Here is a 13081-nt window from a genome sequence, read left to right as displayed (position 1 = left end):
AAAGAAGAAACACTTGATAAACACATAAGGGAGGCCCAAGCCTGATTGCTAGAAAATTCATAGTTCCAAAAGCAATTTTCTAATCTTAGTAGCCAAGTTAAAGAAACAATGACCGAAAAAATTCGTTTGAGTTCTGAAGCTTTGCTTAGGTTATTGTAAATATCATCAAAATGTTAATTAACAATTCAAGAACTCGTGATTATCAGTTAAAAAACTGAACACTGAAAACACATCAAAAAGAGCATTAAAAACACCGCATGCTTCCAAGAAATAGAAAAATAAAAAATAAAACATGAGAAGGAAGATTCTACTCCAATCACATTGAAAAGACAAGGGGTAAAATATCATTTTAGTCTCTGTAATTTGAAACTTGATTTTTTGTACTTTAAAATGTCCAAATTGAGTTGTACTTTCAATAAATCTTAAAATTAGTCCCTCATATTAGTTTATAATTAACTTCTCCAAAAAAGAAAAGTAAAGACCCTACTAGTCTTTCCCTCGTAAATTTTGGAAACTTATTCAAAATTTAACAAGGTTGACAATTAGGACTAATTTTAAGATTTATTAAAAGTATGGAGATTAAATTTGAAAGTATTGGGACTAAGATGTATGAAACTTAGTTTAATCAAACAAAAAAAGATAGATATCTTGATCAGCATATCAGCACTTACATGTGCCAAAGCAGGATGACAAACTGATGCCATTGAATCAACATCAGACACATCAATAGAACATAATTGGCTATCCTTCCCTGTATTCAGATTTTGACTTAAAGGCACTACCGGTCTTATAAATGCCGCATTGGCAGAAGGTACTCCCAAGCTTTGAGCTGCCTGAAACATAAATGGATGCTCCAGCTGAGATCTATTGGAAGTATGAAGTAATTGGATGAATGACTTGGGTTGCTGCAGTTGCCCCAAGCTTAGAGGATTCAATCCCTACAGGCGGTAAAATTAATCAGAAAGGACATAAATCACAATCATATTAATTTATGAACACTTATTTCTTGAATATTCCGCAGGAATCACTACCACTAAAAAACTGACTGTTATTTAACTTTTTGGAAAAAAGGAAAAATATCATTTTTCTCTTTTCCTTTATGCATTTCTCTTGCATACTTGTCAAAGACTTAAGACGAGATCCCTACCAAGTGGTCAGCAAGATTTCCCAGATCTATGAAATAACATAAATGAACAAGTTGATTTTGTATTTGAGCAGCTGAGGGCCATAGCTCGTATGGATCCAATTTTTAAATTGGTTTATCTGGCAGTAGCAAATGCTAGTCACAATATGGGTTTCGACTAAAAGAGATTTATTCCTTATAGCCTCATCTTCATCTGAGGGACTAAATACATGCCTCTTTATGCAACTTACACTGACAACTCTAAATCAAATATTCTTCTTGAGAAAATACATGAATGCTGATTTTTTCCTAACTTACATTCTCTGATAAACATTTATACAAGTTTGTCGAGGATCCCACATTGAAAAAATGGAGAGACCTCACATTCTTTATATGATACATGGGTTACTCCTCTCATTATCAATTGAATTTGAAATAGAACTTCATGTTTATCTATTATGGTATCAGAACCCATGAAGTTCAAATAAGTATATTCAGTCCAAAGAAAGAAGTGGGATCCGATTCAAGAATGGAGAACTCAAAGAGGCACCATCTTTAGGGGGGAGATTTAGGATTCCACATTAAAGAAATAGAGAAACCTCACACTCATTATAAAATACATTGATTACTTTTTGTCTTGCCAATAGGTTTTGAAATGGAACATCATGCTTACTGAATAAGGTTCTTCAAGTTCTAAAAGCAAGGAATACAACAATCGGTACAAGGAGAATGCATCTAATTCACGAGCATAGAGTTTGAATACGTACAGTTGAAGGTCCTCCATTAAAAGGCAAATGACTAGTACCCTGGTTTGATCCTGAAGAACCAAGAAAGCATCATAATGAATTAAGGAATCCTTGTGGTGGTGGTGGTGGGGGGGTGGGGTTGGTTGTTGTTTGAGATGAAGGAATGTATCAACCAACTAAGAAATTTCCTATATGTATATAGTTCAAAAAAAGAATACCAGCAATTCCTTCCGCCGTGCTAACTCTGGAGTTCATAGTTGACTTCATCTCACCTTTCAATTTCTGTTTCAACACAGGTGACATAATAAAATGTTACATCTGAGAATATGAGAAAAAGAGGAAACAACATATTTTCATTGTTTAGTGATAATTACTTTGGACCCTGGAAGCTGTTGACTCCGATATTGAGTATCAATGCTTGTTGAACTGTTCCCAGGTGTTTGGCTCTGGCTAGAAATCCAATGTTCAAGTACAATAAACATGAAACATTTAAAAGTAGTAAGTATACATGTAAGAATAAAACAAACATAACAGGACCCAAAATGTGACAAGAGACACCTTAGAAGCTGAGCATTCATGGCAGCTGCTCCAAATATTGAGGCTGGAGGGTGGCTTACATGCTTGAGGAATCTTTTCTGCAAGAATATTTACTTAAATACCAAGGAAAAATGCGAAAATTAAATTACATTGAGATCTTCGAGAATACCTTTGGGAGAACATTGGCCAGTGTATCTCTTTGAATAGGGAGTGTATAATTCTCATACATTTTTGCAGCTATTTTATTTGCAACTGAAGAATTCTGTATATTGAGTGAATTGTTCGAAACCAACCTGTTAGCAGTTGGAGTAGTACTCTGCTGAGTCTTCTGTAAAAAATATTGTTGCTGTAGCTGCAAATTTCCATTCTTCATCATCTGAGACTATCATATCCAAAATAAAATCAAAATTTCATGAAATACTTATCCAATATCATATATCATGCCATTTATCACAGATCAAGATATGAACGAAGCATTTTATAAGGGATTTGACATCATAACAACTTAGTTCTATTATTTTGTCTAATGCAGTATTCTTCCTCTACGTGGAATACTCGGAGGGGAATTCATTCAGCTAAAATCTCAATAGAAAATGAACCTTGATGTAAGATGCCGCAGCTTCTGAGTGATCCGGATTTATGCGGGCAATAAATAAATCCCAGAACACAGACCACCATTCCAAAAGGAAACCACGCGGCTCATCAAAAGCTACATAATGGAATTCAAAAGAGATGGCAAATTAATCTAGGGATATATGGAAGTCAGTAGATACATTGAGTTTAAATTACAGTGATTCGTACCCACTGGATTCATAAAAACTTTTCCTTCAGCCAGAAAAGACCTTGCAGAAGCATATAGTTTTCTCTTCAAGAGGTAATCATAGATATAAGCATCCAGCCTATATCCAAAAGAATAAGAATAAACCCCGGAAAGATTAAAAGAACACATTGCAAAAAAAAAAAAAAAAAAAAAAAAAAAAACTCTCCCGGCAGAAGTATGAGATTAAATAAAAAAATAAAACTGACAGGTTGAACGAAAGAGTCTTATCAGTTTCAGCAATAATATATTCTATACTCTCGTTTACTGAAACAACAAACTGTTGTTCAAATTCCTCACCTCTTATGTTTAATCATTTTAAGATATGCATCACTGTTATTTGTCTCTCATCATAAGAACTCATTCACTGGTCGACTGCCAATAACATATAAATATATAATACTATAGTTCCAAATTAATATTTCTACACGTTCACAGAAAAGAAACAGAAACTTCATGTCAAACAGCAAGATGAAAAGTCTCGAGTACTGTTACAAGTCGTTTAGTCCTCTGATGCCTAGGAACCTTAGAGCTCCAAAGTACCCACCAACTCAACAAGCAAACAAACCAACCAAAAAGGTTATCCCTCAAAAGCGATGAGAGCACAGACTTCAAGAACAGAACAATACCAGGTGGAATCGAGTGTTCAAGAGGCAGCCAACAAATGGTCAGCCATTATTGAGTAGATTCGAAACCCATCTCCACAAAGAAAGGGAAAAAAACAAAAAACAAAATAGAATGGGCGAAATGCCCTTTTCAAAAGGCCAACAAATAAATATTCAAAATGGGTGCAAAACGAGTTCCTTGGTCTAATACAGGGCAGAGCCAGAGGAAGCCATAATACGACATCTGAATCAGTAGAAAACAAACCCCACCATATAAAATCAAAAGTTTATACTCTTGAATGAAGCTCATAAAGATTCAACGAAGCACAAAGACAAAAGAACAAATCAAAGAAAATAAAAAACATGGAATATGGTACTGCAACAGTAGAACTCAGGTGCATTGTACTTGCATTTTATGAACATCGTCTAACATAGCTTGGGACATGATTACAGTATTATTTGCTCCAGCAGGAACAAGAGAAGTCCTCGAGCAAGAGTTCCAGTCGACAAATAATAATACTCAGAAAATCTCTCTTGGGTTTCGAGAAAAGGGGTTTGGAAAGCGCTTTTTGAAGGAATATAAACAATTGAAAAATGGGTTTTAGTCGGATTCCTCTTTCTTCCATCCCTCATTCATTTCACCATTGCGCTGCTGCTGCGCTAAGCCCATTGACACGCATAATTGCTCCATGAAAATGGCTTCTTTTTCTTTTCTTTTCTTTTTTTCTTTTTTTTTTTTGACACGAAAAGCGGCTTGTTATTAGTGTGCCTATATTATAGCTTGCTGCCTAAGTTTCTTCACTTCCATGGTGGGCCAATTTTATTTATGTGAAACTACATATTTGATCCTGCCATTTTAATTATCGAGTCTATTTAGGTTTAACTTCTTTATAGAAAAAAAAAGAATATTTTTTTAAAATGTAAAATGGGAAAGTTTTAGTTTGAACTTTAATTAGAAATTTGATTGATTGAGTTTTATGTATGCTTATGTGCTTCTAGAAGATTTTAATAAAACACGATTTTTTTTCAAACTTTTTTTAAATTGATAATTTAAAGAAATATGTTAAATTGCTAAATAGAGAGGCTATTGACCAATTTTGTAATTTAGATAATGGGATATCTTATCCTTGATTATTTTGTAGATAATTTCTTCACTAAATTACAAATTTACCATTGGCAGCACATGATAGCAAGTGAATTCGATTTTATCATTTGGCGTCGTTTGTGGAAAACATGCGTTATCGAATAATTAAGAGAAGAAGGATTCTTACCAAGAAAGGTTGTTCCGAAGAACTGTCAGCCAATTAAAAAATAATTAGCCTATTCAAAGCCTGTTTCTGCTTCAACCACCAAAGGCAGAGGAAGAGGAGAAAATTGTGGCTCTAAAAAAGAAGATTAACGGCATGGAGAGCGATTTGGGACAAATCCTGAAATTATTTGAAGATAACTTAGATGAGGAACAATAGTTCCCAAAAGGAAGGAAAAGCCCTTTTAAAGGGAGGTCAAAACAAACTACGGAGTGGTGACAACTAGTTGAAGCAATGTAGAGAATGTCGGAAACGTATCAAAGAGGTGTATTGACAAAACAAAGCCTTGTCCTTCAGGGGACGAGGCCAAGAGAGCAGATCTGAGGCCAAGCCGAGGCTAAGGTAGACTAGCAGAATAAGAAGTCTGATGACTTTATATTCAAAATTAAACTATATAATATGAGAGATTAAATAATATGAATGAGATTCATGTTAAAACTATAAGCTAAATAATATGGATGAGATTCATATTAAAATTATAGGTTAAAGGTTAATGTAAATGAAATTGCTATAAAAACTTTAGGTCATGAGAGAAAATTATATTTGAATATGATTTAAATATATATTTAGTTAAATATGTTATATTTGATTAATTAAATAAAATAATAAATAAATTATTATTTGATTTAATCAAATTAAATAAGCTATTTTAATTTTAATCAATTAACTCCCCTACAATTATAGGGGAGTAGGGGAGTTGCATTTTTTACTTGTCCCACATTGGAGAATTAAAGAGTGGTTAGAGGGTATATAAGACCACTTCTAGGGGCTTGTAGTGGTTTTGTAAAAGTGATAAGAGTAGGAGTAAAAGATATTTCCCCACACGTGTGTCGTTGTCGTCCATCGTCCATTCATGCTTAAATAGTGTAATTATACTTGTATGTAATTTATAAAATTAATCATGACACTTCTATAAAGTTTTAATAGATTTTTTGATAAACAATAAATTCAATTAAAAGTTTTGAGTAAAATTAATTATTTCATTATCAAATAATAATATTAACTAAGTAAGTTATTACTTACAAGTATTTGTAAAATGGATAATTTATAACTAAAGTTACATGATTACATAGTTTTGTTGGCTTTTTGGCCCTTAATCTCAAATTAATTAATTTTAATTAATTAATTAATCAATGTTTTGATGATAACAAACTCAATTTTTAATTACTGCAAATCTTAGTATTTTAATATGTCCATAGCGTAGAGGAACAACGATTCCAACACCTTTGAATCACTTCAAATCGGAGCTAAAACGAAGACGATATGACCGAAACAAGTCTATAGAAAAAATAACGTGGTGGATGACGTGACATAACCAGACCATTTGCATGTAGACATGTGGCAACGAATGGTGGATCATTAAGAGATTAACATATCACTTTTGATTTTTGGATTGATTTAAAATAAAAAAAATTGAAATTTAAAAGAAATTTAAAAGGAAAATAAATTTAATATTATTTTATGTTTGTGTCTAACGGCTAGTTTTTTTTACACATGGTATATATTTTTGGATTGACTTTAAAGAGAATGAATTTAAAAAGAAAATGAATTAAAAGAAAATGAATTTAATATTATTTTATGTTTGTGTCTAACGGCTAGTTTTTGACACATGTATGTTTTTTTTATTTTTTGGATTAATTTTAAAAAGAAAATGAATTTCAAAAGAAAAGAAATTTAATATTATATTTTGTTTGTATCTAACGACTAGTTTAGTTTAAAATCTCCACCATTGATTTTTCTTTTCCAAAATCCAATGGTCCAAATTAATTGTGGTTTCTAAAAATTTTTCCATCTCTATATAAACCATCTTCCTCTCCAAATTTTAAACTAACAAATTTTACATTTCATAATCCTCCAAAACTCAAAAGTTCCATTGTTGCTCTCTCTAAGTTCCCAATTTTTTTTTTCTTTTCATCTTATTCTTGAGAGAGTGTTATTGTATTGTGAGGATAAACTTGTTGAGTGCTTAAACTTGTAAATCCACTCTAGTGAGAGTTGTATTGTGTTCTTCAAAAATTCCAACATTTGTAACGGTTTGATCCTAAACCGTGGAAAGGATCAGGTTTGCTCTTGAACCCGTAAAAGGAGCGGTGGTGCAACCGTTTGAGGTCTAATTCGTGGAAAGAGTCGGAAAGATTTTATTCAAATTCCCAAGAGGCGCTTGGGGAGTGGAGTAGATCGAGTTTGACCAAACCACTATAAAAATTACGGTGTCTTCTTCTCTAACTCTTTCCTTTTTTATTTTTGCAATTAATTTAAGCAATATATTGTATGTTTTAGTTTGTTCTTATTTATTTACTAAAATTTGATATAATTAAATTACCACATTTTTGTCATCTTATTTGTTTCATAAATTGAATTTTTCTTATTATTTATAAAAAGTGTATCAATTAGTTTAATTGGGTTAATTTAGAAAAAAAAGTTTAATTAAACCCTATTCACCCCCTCTAGGGTTTCCATATTAATCCAACAATTGGTATCAGAGTGGTTTGTTCTTCTTGAAATATTTATTTCTTGATAAACTTAATTATTTTTGAGCTATGACAACTTTAGGTTTTATCCCTTTTACCGATAGTCAATCTATTACAAAGCCTCATTTGTTTAATGGTACTAATTATAGTTATTGAAAAAATAGAATGAGATTTTTCTTGCTTTCTATTGATTATGATTTATTGGATATTGTTGAGGAAGGTTTTAAAATTTCAACAAAAGATGTTGATGGTGTTAGCACTATAAAACCTAAGGAGGAATGATCAATAAATGAAAAGAAAACATGATCTTTAAATGCCAAAGCTATTAATTGCTTATTTTGTGCTTTGAATGAAGTTGAATATAATAGAGTGTCTATTTGCAAAACCGCTAAAGAGATATGGGATAAATTGGAAATTACTCATGAAGGAACTAGTCAAGTAAAAGAAACAAAGATTGACATGTTAGTTCATCAATATGAAATGTTTAAAATTGATGAAAATGAAGCTATTTCCGATATGTTCATTAGATTTATTAACATTGTCAATGCTTTAGAAGGACTTGGGAAAAAGTACTCAAATCTTGAGAAGATAAAGAAGCTATTGTGGTATTTGCCTAAGCAATTGAAAATGAATCTCTCTCCATTGATGAACTCATTCACTTTCAAAGGACTTGGGACAAATGGTATTTTTGGCCCTGAATAGCTTCTTTATCTTCTCAAGCTATTGTGGTATTTGCCTAAATTGTTTAGGGCTCCCACTTTCGCTTTCATCGCTATCATCCCAAGTAGTCACCGCCATTCAAGAGGCAAAGGATCTCAAATCTCTCTCCATTGATGAACTCATGGGCTCGTTGTTGACGCATGAGATAAAGATCAAGAAAAACATGGAGGATGGGAAGAAAAAGAAAGAAAAGAGTATAGCTTTAAAGACCATCTCTTTAGAAGTTGACTCCCAAGATGAAAATGACCTTGATGAAGATGATGTTGCCTATCTTTCACGTAAGTATAAGAACTTCATCAAGAGAAAGAAGCAATTCAAGAAGCATCTCTCCAACCAAAAAGAGTCAAAAAGTCAAAAGAGGAAAAAGGATGAGGTAATATGCTATGAATGCAAGAAGCCGGGTCATATTAGAACCGATTGTCCTTTTCTCAAATCATCCAAGAAATTCAAGAAGAAAGCAATGAAAGCTACTTGGGATGATAGCGATGAAAGCGAAAGTGGGAGTGATAATGAAGAAGTGGCCAATTTTTGCTTCATGGCTCATAGTGACAAAGAGGATGAACAAAATGATGAGGTAACTCTAGAACCTCTTTCTTATAATGAATTGTATGAAACTTTTGAAAATATGCAAAATGATTTAGAAAAGCTTAGTTCTAAGTATGTTGTGCTTAAAAAGAAATACAATGTTTTATCTAATAAAAATAAATCTTTACTTGAAGAAATTGCTTACTTAAAAGAGAATGAGCATGATGCTATGCATATTGATGAAATGAATATCTCTTGTGACAAGCATGCTTTTGATTGCGATGAGAAAAATGTCTTGCTTGACAAAGTTAAATTTCTTGAGCATGATAGTTGTGAAAAAGATAATTTGATTAAATTACTCAAAGAAAAGGAATTTAGTGTTTTGCAAGAACTTGATAAGGCTAAAGAATCTATTAAAGAGTTGATAATAGGTGCTCAAAGATTAGACAAGATAATTGAAGTAGACAAGCCTTTTGGTGATAAAAGAGGTTTAGGCTATATTGATGAATGTTCTACTCCTTCAAGTTCTAAAACTATCTTTGTTAAAGCATCTCATAATATGTCTAAGCTTAATATGCCTAAGGTTGTGTCTAAGCATGTTAAATCTAACTTTGTGCCTATATGTCATTATTGTGGTGTTGAAGGCCATATTAGACCTAAGTGTTTTAAATTGAAATATGCTCATACTACTTCTCCAAGAAGAAATTTTTCTCAAAGGGCAAAGTTTCACAATGCTCCAAAGAATAATTTCTCCAAGAAAAGTAGAGTGCATAAATTTGTTGTAAGAGATAAATCTTTGCATAATGTTGTTTGTTTCTCATGTGGCAAGTTTGTACATACAACTTATTCTTGTTACTTGTCTAAATCCAATGCCTTAAATATCTATGCTAAAATGAAATGGATTCCCACGTTTGTCAATGCTAACCATCTAGGACCCAAACAAGTGTGGGTACCAAAGAATCAAACTTGAATATTTGGGTTTGTAGGTTTGTTTGAAAGCCTCTAAGAAAAACAAGTGGTACTTGGATAGTGGTTGCTCGAGGCACATGATGGGAGACCCATCCAAGTTTGTCTCTCTCTCCAAAAAGGATGGAGGTCTTGTAACCTTTGGTGATAACAAGAAAGGTAAAATAATTGGTAAAGGTAGTATAGGTAATGAATCTTCTATTTTAATTAAAAATGTACTTTTGGTTGATGGTTTGAAGCACGATTTACTTAGTATTAGTCAATTGTGTGATAAAGACTTTAGAGTTGTGTTTGATAAAAAAAATTGCATCATTGAAAATGCTAGTGATAGAAAAGTTATATTTGTTGGAAATAGAGATGAAAATGTTTATATTATTGATTTGAATGATTGTCCTATTAATGATAAATGTTTATCGGCTTTGCATAATGATTTTTGGTTATGACATAGAAGACTAGGGCATGCTAGCATGCACTTAATTTCAAATATTTCCAAGAATTCTTTGGTTAGAGGTCTTCCCAAATTTAAATTTGAAAAAGACAAAGTTTGTGATGCTTGTCAAATAGGTAAGCAAACTAAGTTCTCTTTCAAATCTAAAAATGTAATCTCTACAACTAGACCCCTTCAACTATTACACATGGACTTATTTGGCCCTTCTAGAATTGCTAATTTTGGAGGGAACTACTATGCCTTTGTGATAGTTGATGATTTTTCAAGATTTACTTGGGTTTTGATGCTAAAACATCAGGATGATGCTTTGAAAAGCTTTTCTAGTTTTGTAAAAAGAGTTCAAAATAAAAAAGGATTTTTTGATTTCTAAAATTAGGAGTGATCATGGAGGAGAATTTGATAGCAATGCTTTTGAAACTTTTGTGAAGAAAATGGTTTTTCTCATAATTTCTCCGCTCCAAGAACTCCTCAACAAAACGGTGTAGTTGAAAGAAAAAATCACACTTTGCAAGAATTTGCTAGATCAATGTTGCATGAGTATGGTTTACCTACATACTTCTGGGCAGAAGCCGTTAACATCGCTTGTTATGTTTTAAATAGAGTTTTAATTAGATCTTCTTTGGATAAAACTCCTTATAAATTTTGGCATAACAAAATTCCAAATATTGGGTATTTCAAAGTTTTTGATTGCAAATGTTTTATTTTGAATAACAAAGAAAAACTTGAAAATTTTGATTCTAAGACGGATGTTGGTATTTTCCTTGGCTATTCCTCTACTAGTAAAGCTTATAGAGTTTTCAATAAAAGAAGTTTAGTAATTGAGAAATCTATGCATGTAGTATTTGATGAATCTTGCAATGTTATTTCTAATGAGCCTATTTATAGTGATGTTTTAGAAGAAAATTTTGGAGATTTACTTGTTAGTGACAAAGGCAAGAAAATTGTTTTAAGTAAGCAAGAGGTGAGCTTAATTGAAAAGAACGAAGTTGGTTCTTCATCCATGTTTAAAGAGTTGAGGTATGCTCCTTCCCATCCCAAAGAATTAATTCTTGGTGATCCCGAACAAGGTGTTAAAAATCGTTCCTCTCTTACTATGTTTAATAATCTTGCTTTTATTTCTCAAATTGAACCAAATTTTTTTAAAGATGCCGAAAATGATGAATTTTAGATTTTAGCTATGCAAGAAGAATTAAATCAATTTGAAAGGAATAAAGTTTGGGAGTTAGTCCCTAGACCCTCTCATGCTTCTATAATTGGAACTAAATGGGTCTTTAGAAATAAAATGGATGAAAATGGAAATATCATTAGAAATAAAGCTAGACTTGTAGCTCAAGGTTATTGTGAAGAGGAAGGAATAGATTATGAAAAAATTTTGCACCCGTTGCTAGATTAGAAGCTGTTTGCTTTTGCTTCTTATAAGAATTTCATTTTGTATCAAATGGATGTGAAAAGTACATTTTTAAATGGTTATATCATGGAGGAAGTTTATGTAGAACAACCTCCGGGGTTTGAAAGTTTTGATTTTCATAATCATGTCTATAAGTTGAAAAAGGCTCTTTAAGGCTTAAAATAAACTCCAAGAGCTTGGTATGATAGACTTAGTAATTTATTGCTTGAGAATGGATTTAAAATGGGTAAAATTGGTACTACTCTTTTTATTAAAACTAAAGAAAATGATATGCTTTTAGTACAAATATATGTGGATGATATTATTTTTTGTTCTACTAATCCATCTTTGTGTGGAGAATTTTCTAAGTGTATGCATAGTGAATTTGAGATGAGTATGATGGGAGAACTTAGCTTCTTCCTTGGACTCCAAATCAAACAACTCAAGGATGGTATTTTCATAAGTCAAGAAAAATACACAAGGGATTTGCTCAAAGGATTTGCTCAAAAGGTTCAAATTCAATGTAGGTAAAATTGCAAAAACTCCTATGAGCACATCCACTAAGCTTGACAAGGATGAAAAAGGTAAGTGTGTGGATAGAGGTATGATTGGATCTTTACTTTATTTAACCGCTAGTAGACCCGATATTATGTTTAGTGTATGTCTTTCTGCTAGATTTCAATCTTGTCCTATGAAATCACATTTACATGCCGTTAAAAGAATTTTTAAATATTTGCTTGATACTATTGATTTAGGCTTATGGTATCCTAGAAATGTTGAATTTAATTTGGTAGGATATTCCGATGCGGATTTTGCGAGTAGTTTACTTGACCGTAAGAGTACTAGTGGGACTTGTCAATTTCTTGGTAGTTCCTTAGTTTCTTGGTTTAGTAAAAAGTAAAATTCGTTTGCCTTATCCACTACCGAAGCGGAATATATTGCAGTTGCTAGTTGTTGTGCTCAAATTCTTTGGATGAAACAAACTCTTTGTGATTTTGAATTAAAGTTTGATAATGTGCCTATATTTTGTGATAATACTAGTACTATTAATTTGACTAAAAATCCTATACATCATTCTAGGATTAAGCATATTGATATTAGACATCACTTTATTAGAGAGCATGTGAAAAATGATAATATTACTCTTGAATTTATAGGCTCTAATAATCAATTAGCGGATATTTTTACTAAGCCTTTGAATGAAGAAAACTTTTGCAAAAATAGGCTTAAGCTCGGTATTATTCGTTGTGATGCCTCTTGATTTTATAATTTTACTTGTTAAATCTTTTAGAAAGCATTTTGATAGGGGGAGATATGGAAAACATTATGTAAATATTCTTAGGGGGATTTGTGCTAAATTTATGTTCATGTTTTTAAGGGAAACATTTATGTAGTTCTAAATTTTTCTTAATTATTCTTTTTGATGATT

General features: G+C 32.0%; 1 protein-coding gene across 1 annotated transcript in view; it reads right to left on the bottom strand.

The window, feature by feature from the left end:
- Positions 1 to 4415, bottom strand: part of LOC120070881 (transcriptional corepressor LEUNIG-like) — an 8242-nt gene extending 3827 nt beyond the window's left edge. The window contains exons 1-9 of the mRNA XM_090311023.1: positions 4239 to 4415; positions 3208 to 3305; positions 3006 to 3115; positions 2576 to 2788; positions 2428 to 2504; positions 2244 to 2319; positions 2088 to 2151; positions 1891 to 1940; positions 579 to 938 (exon numbers count right to left, since the gene is read on the bottom strand). Coding sequence (XP_090167149.1) covers positions 579 to 938; positions 1891 to 1940; positions 2088 to 2151; positions 2244 to 2319; positions 2428 to 2504; positions 2576 to 2788; positions 3006 to 3115; positions 3208 to 3305; positions 4239 to 4273 — 1083 coding nt within the window. The 5' untranslated portion in view covers positions 4274 to 4415. The remainder of the gene's footprint in view (positions 1 to 578; positions 939 to 1890; positions 1941 to 2087; positions 2152 to 2243; positions 2320 to 2427; positions 2505 to 2575; positions 2789 to 3005; positions 3116 to 3207; positions 3306 to 4238) is intronic.
- Between the last annotated feature and the right edge of the window lie 8666 nt (positions 4416 to 13081).

The sequence above is a fragment of the Benincasa hispida genome, chromosome 2, assembly GCF_027475165.1.
Source record: "Benincasa hispida cultivar pf3 chromosome 2, pf3_genome.v1.1, whole genome shotgun sequence".
Taxonomy (NCBI): domain Eukaryota; kingdom Viridiplantae; phylum Streptophyta; class Magnoliopsida; order Cucurbitales; family Cucurbitaceae; genus Benincasa; species Benincasa hispida.
The sequence above is the reverse complement of the archived record's forward strand: the minus strand, read 5'-3'. Positions and strand labels throughout refer to the sequence as shown.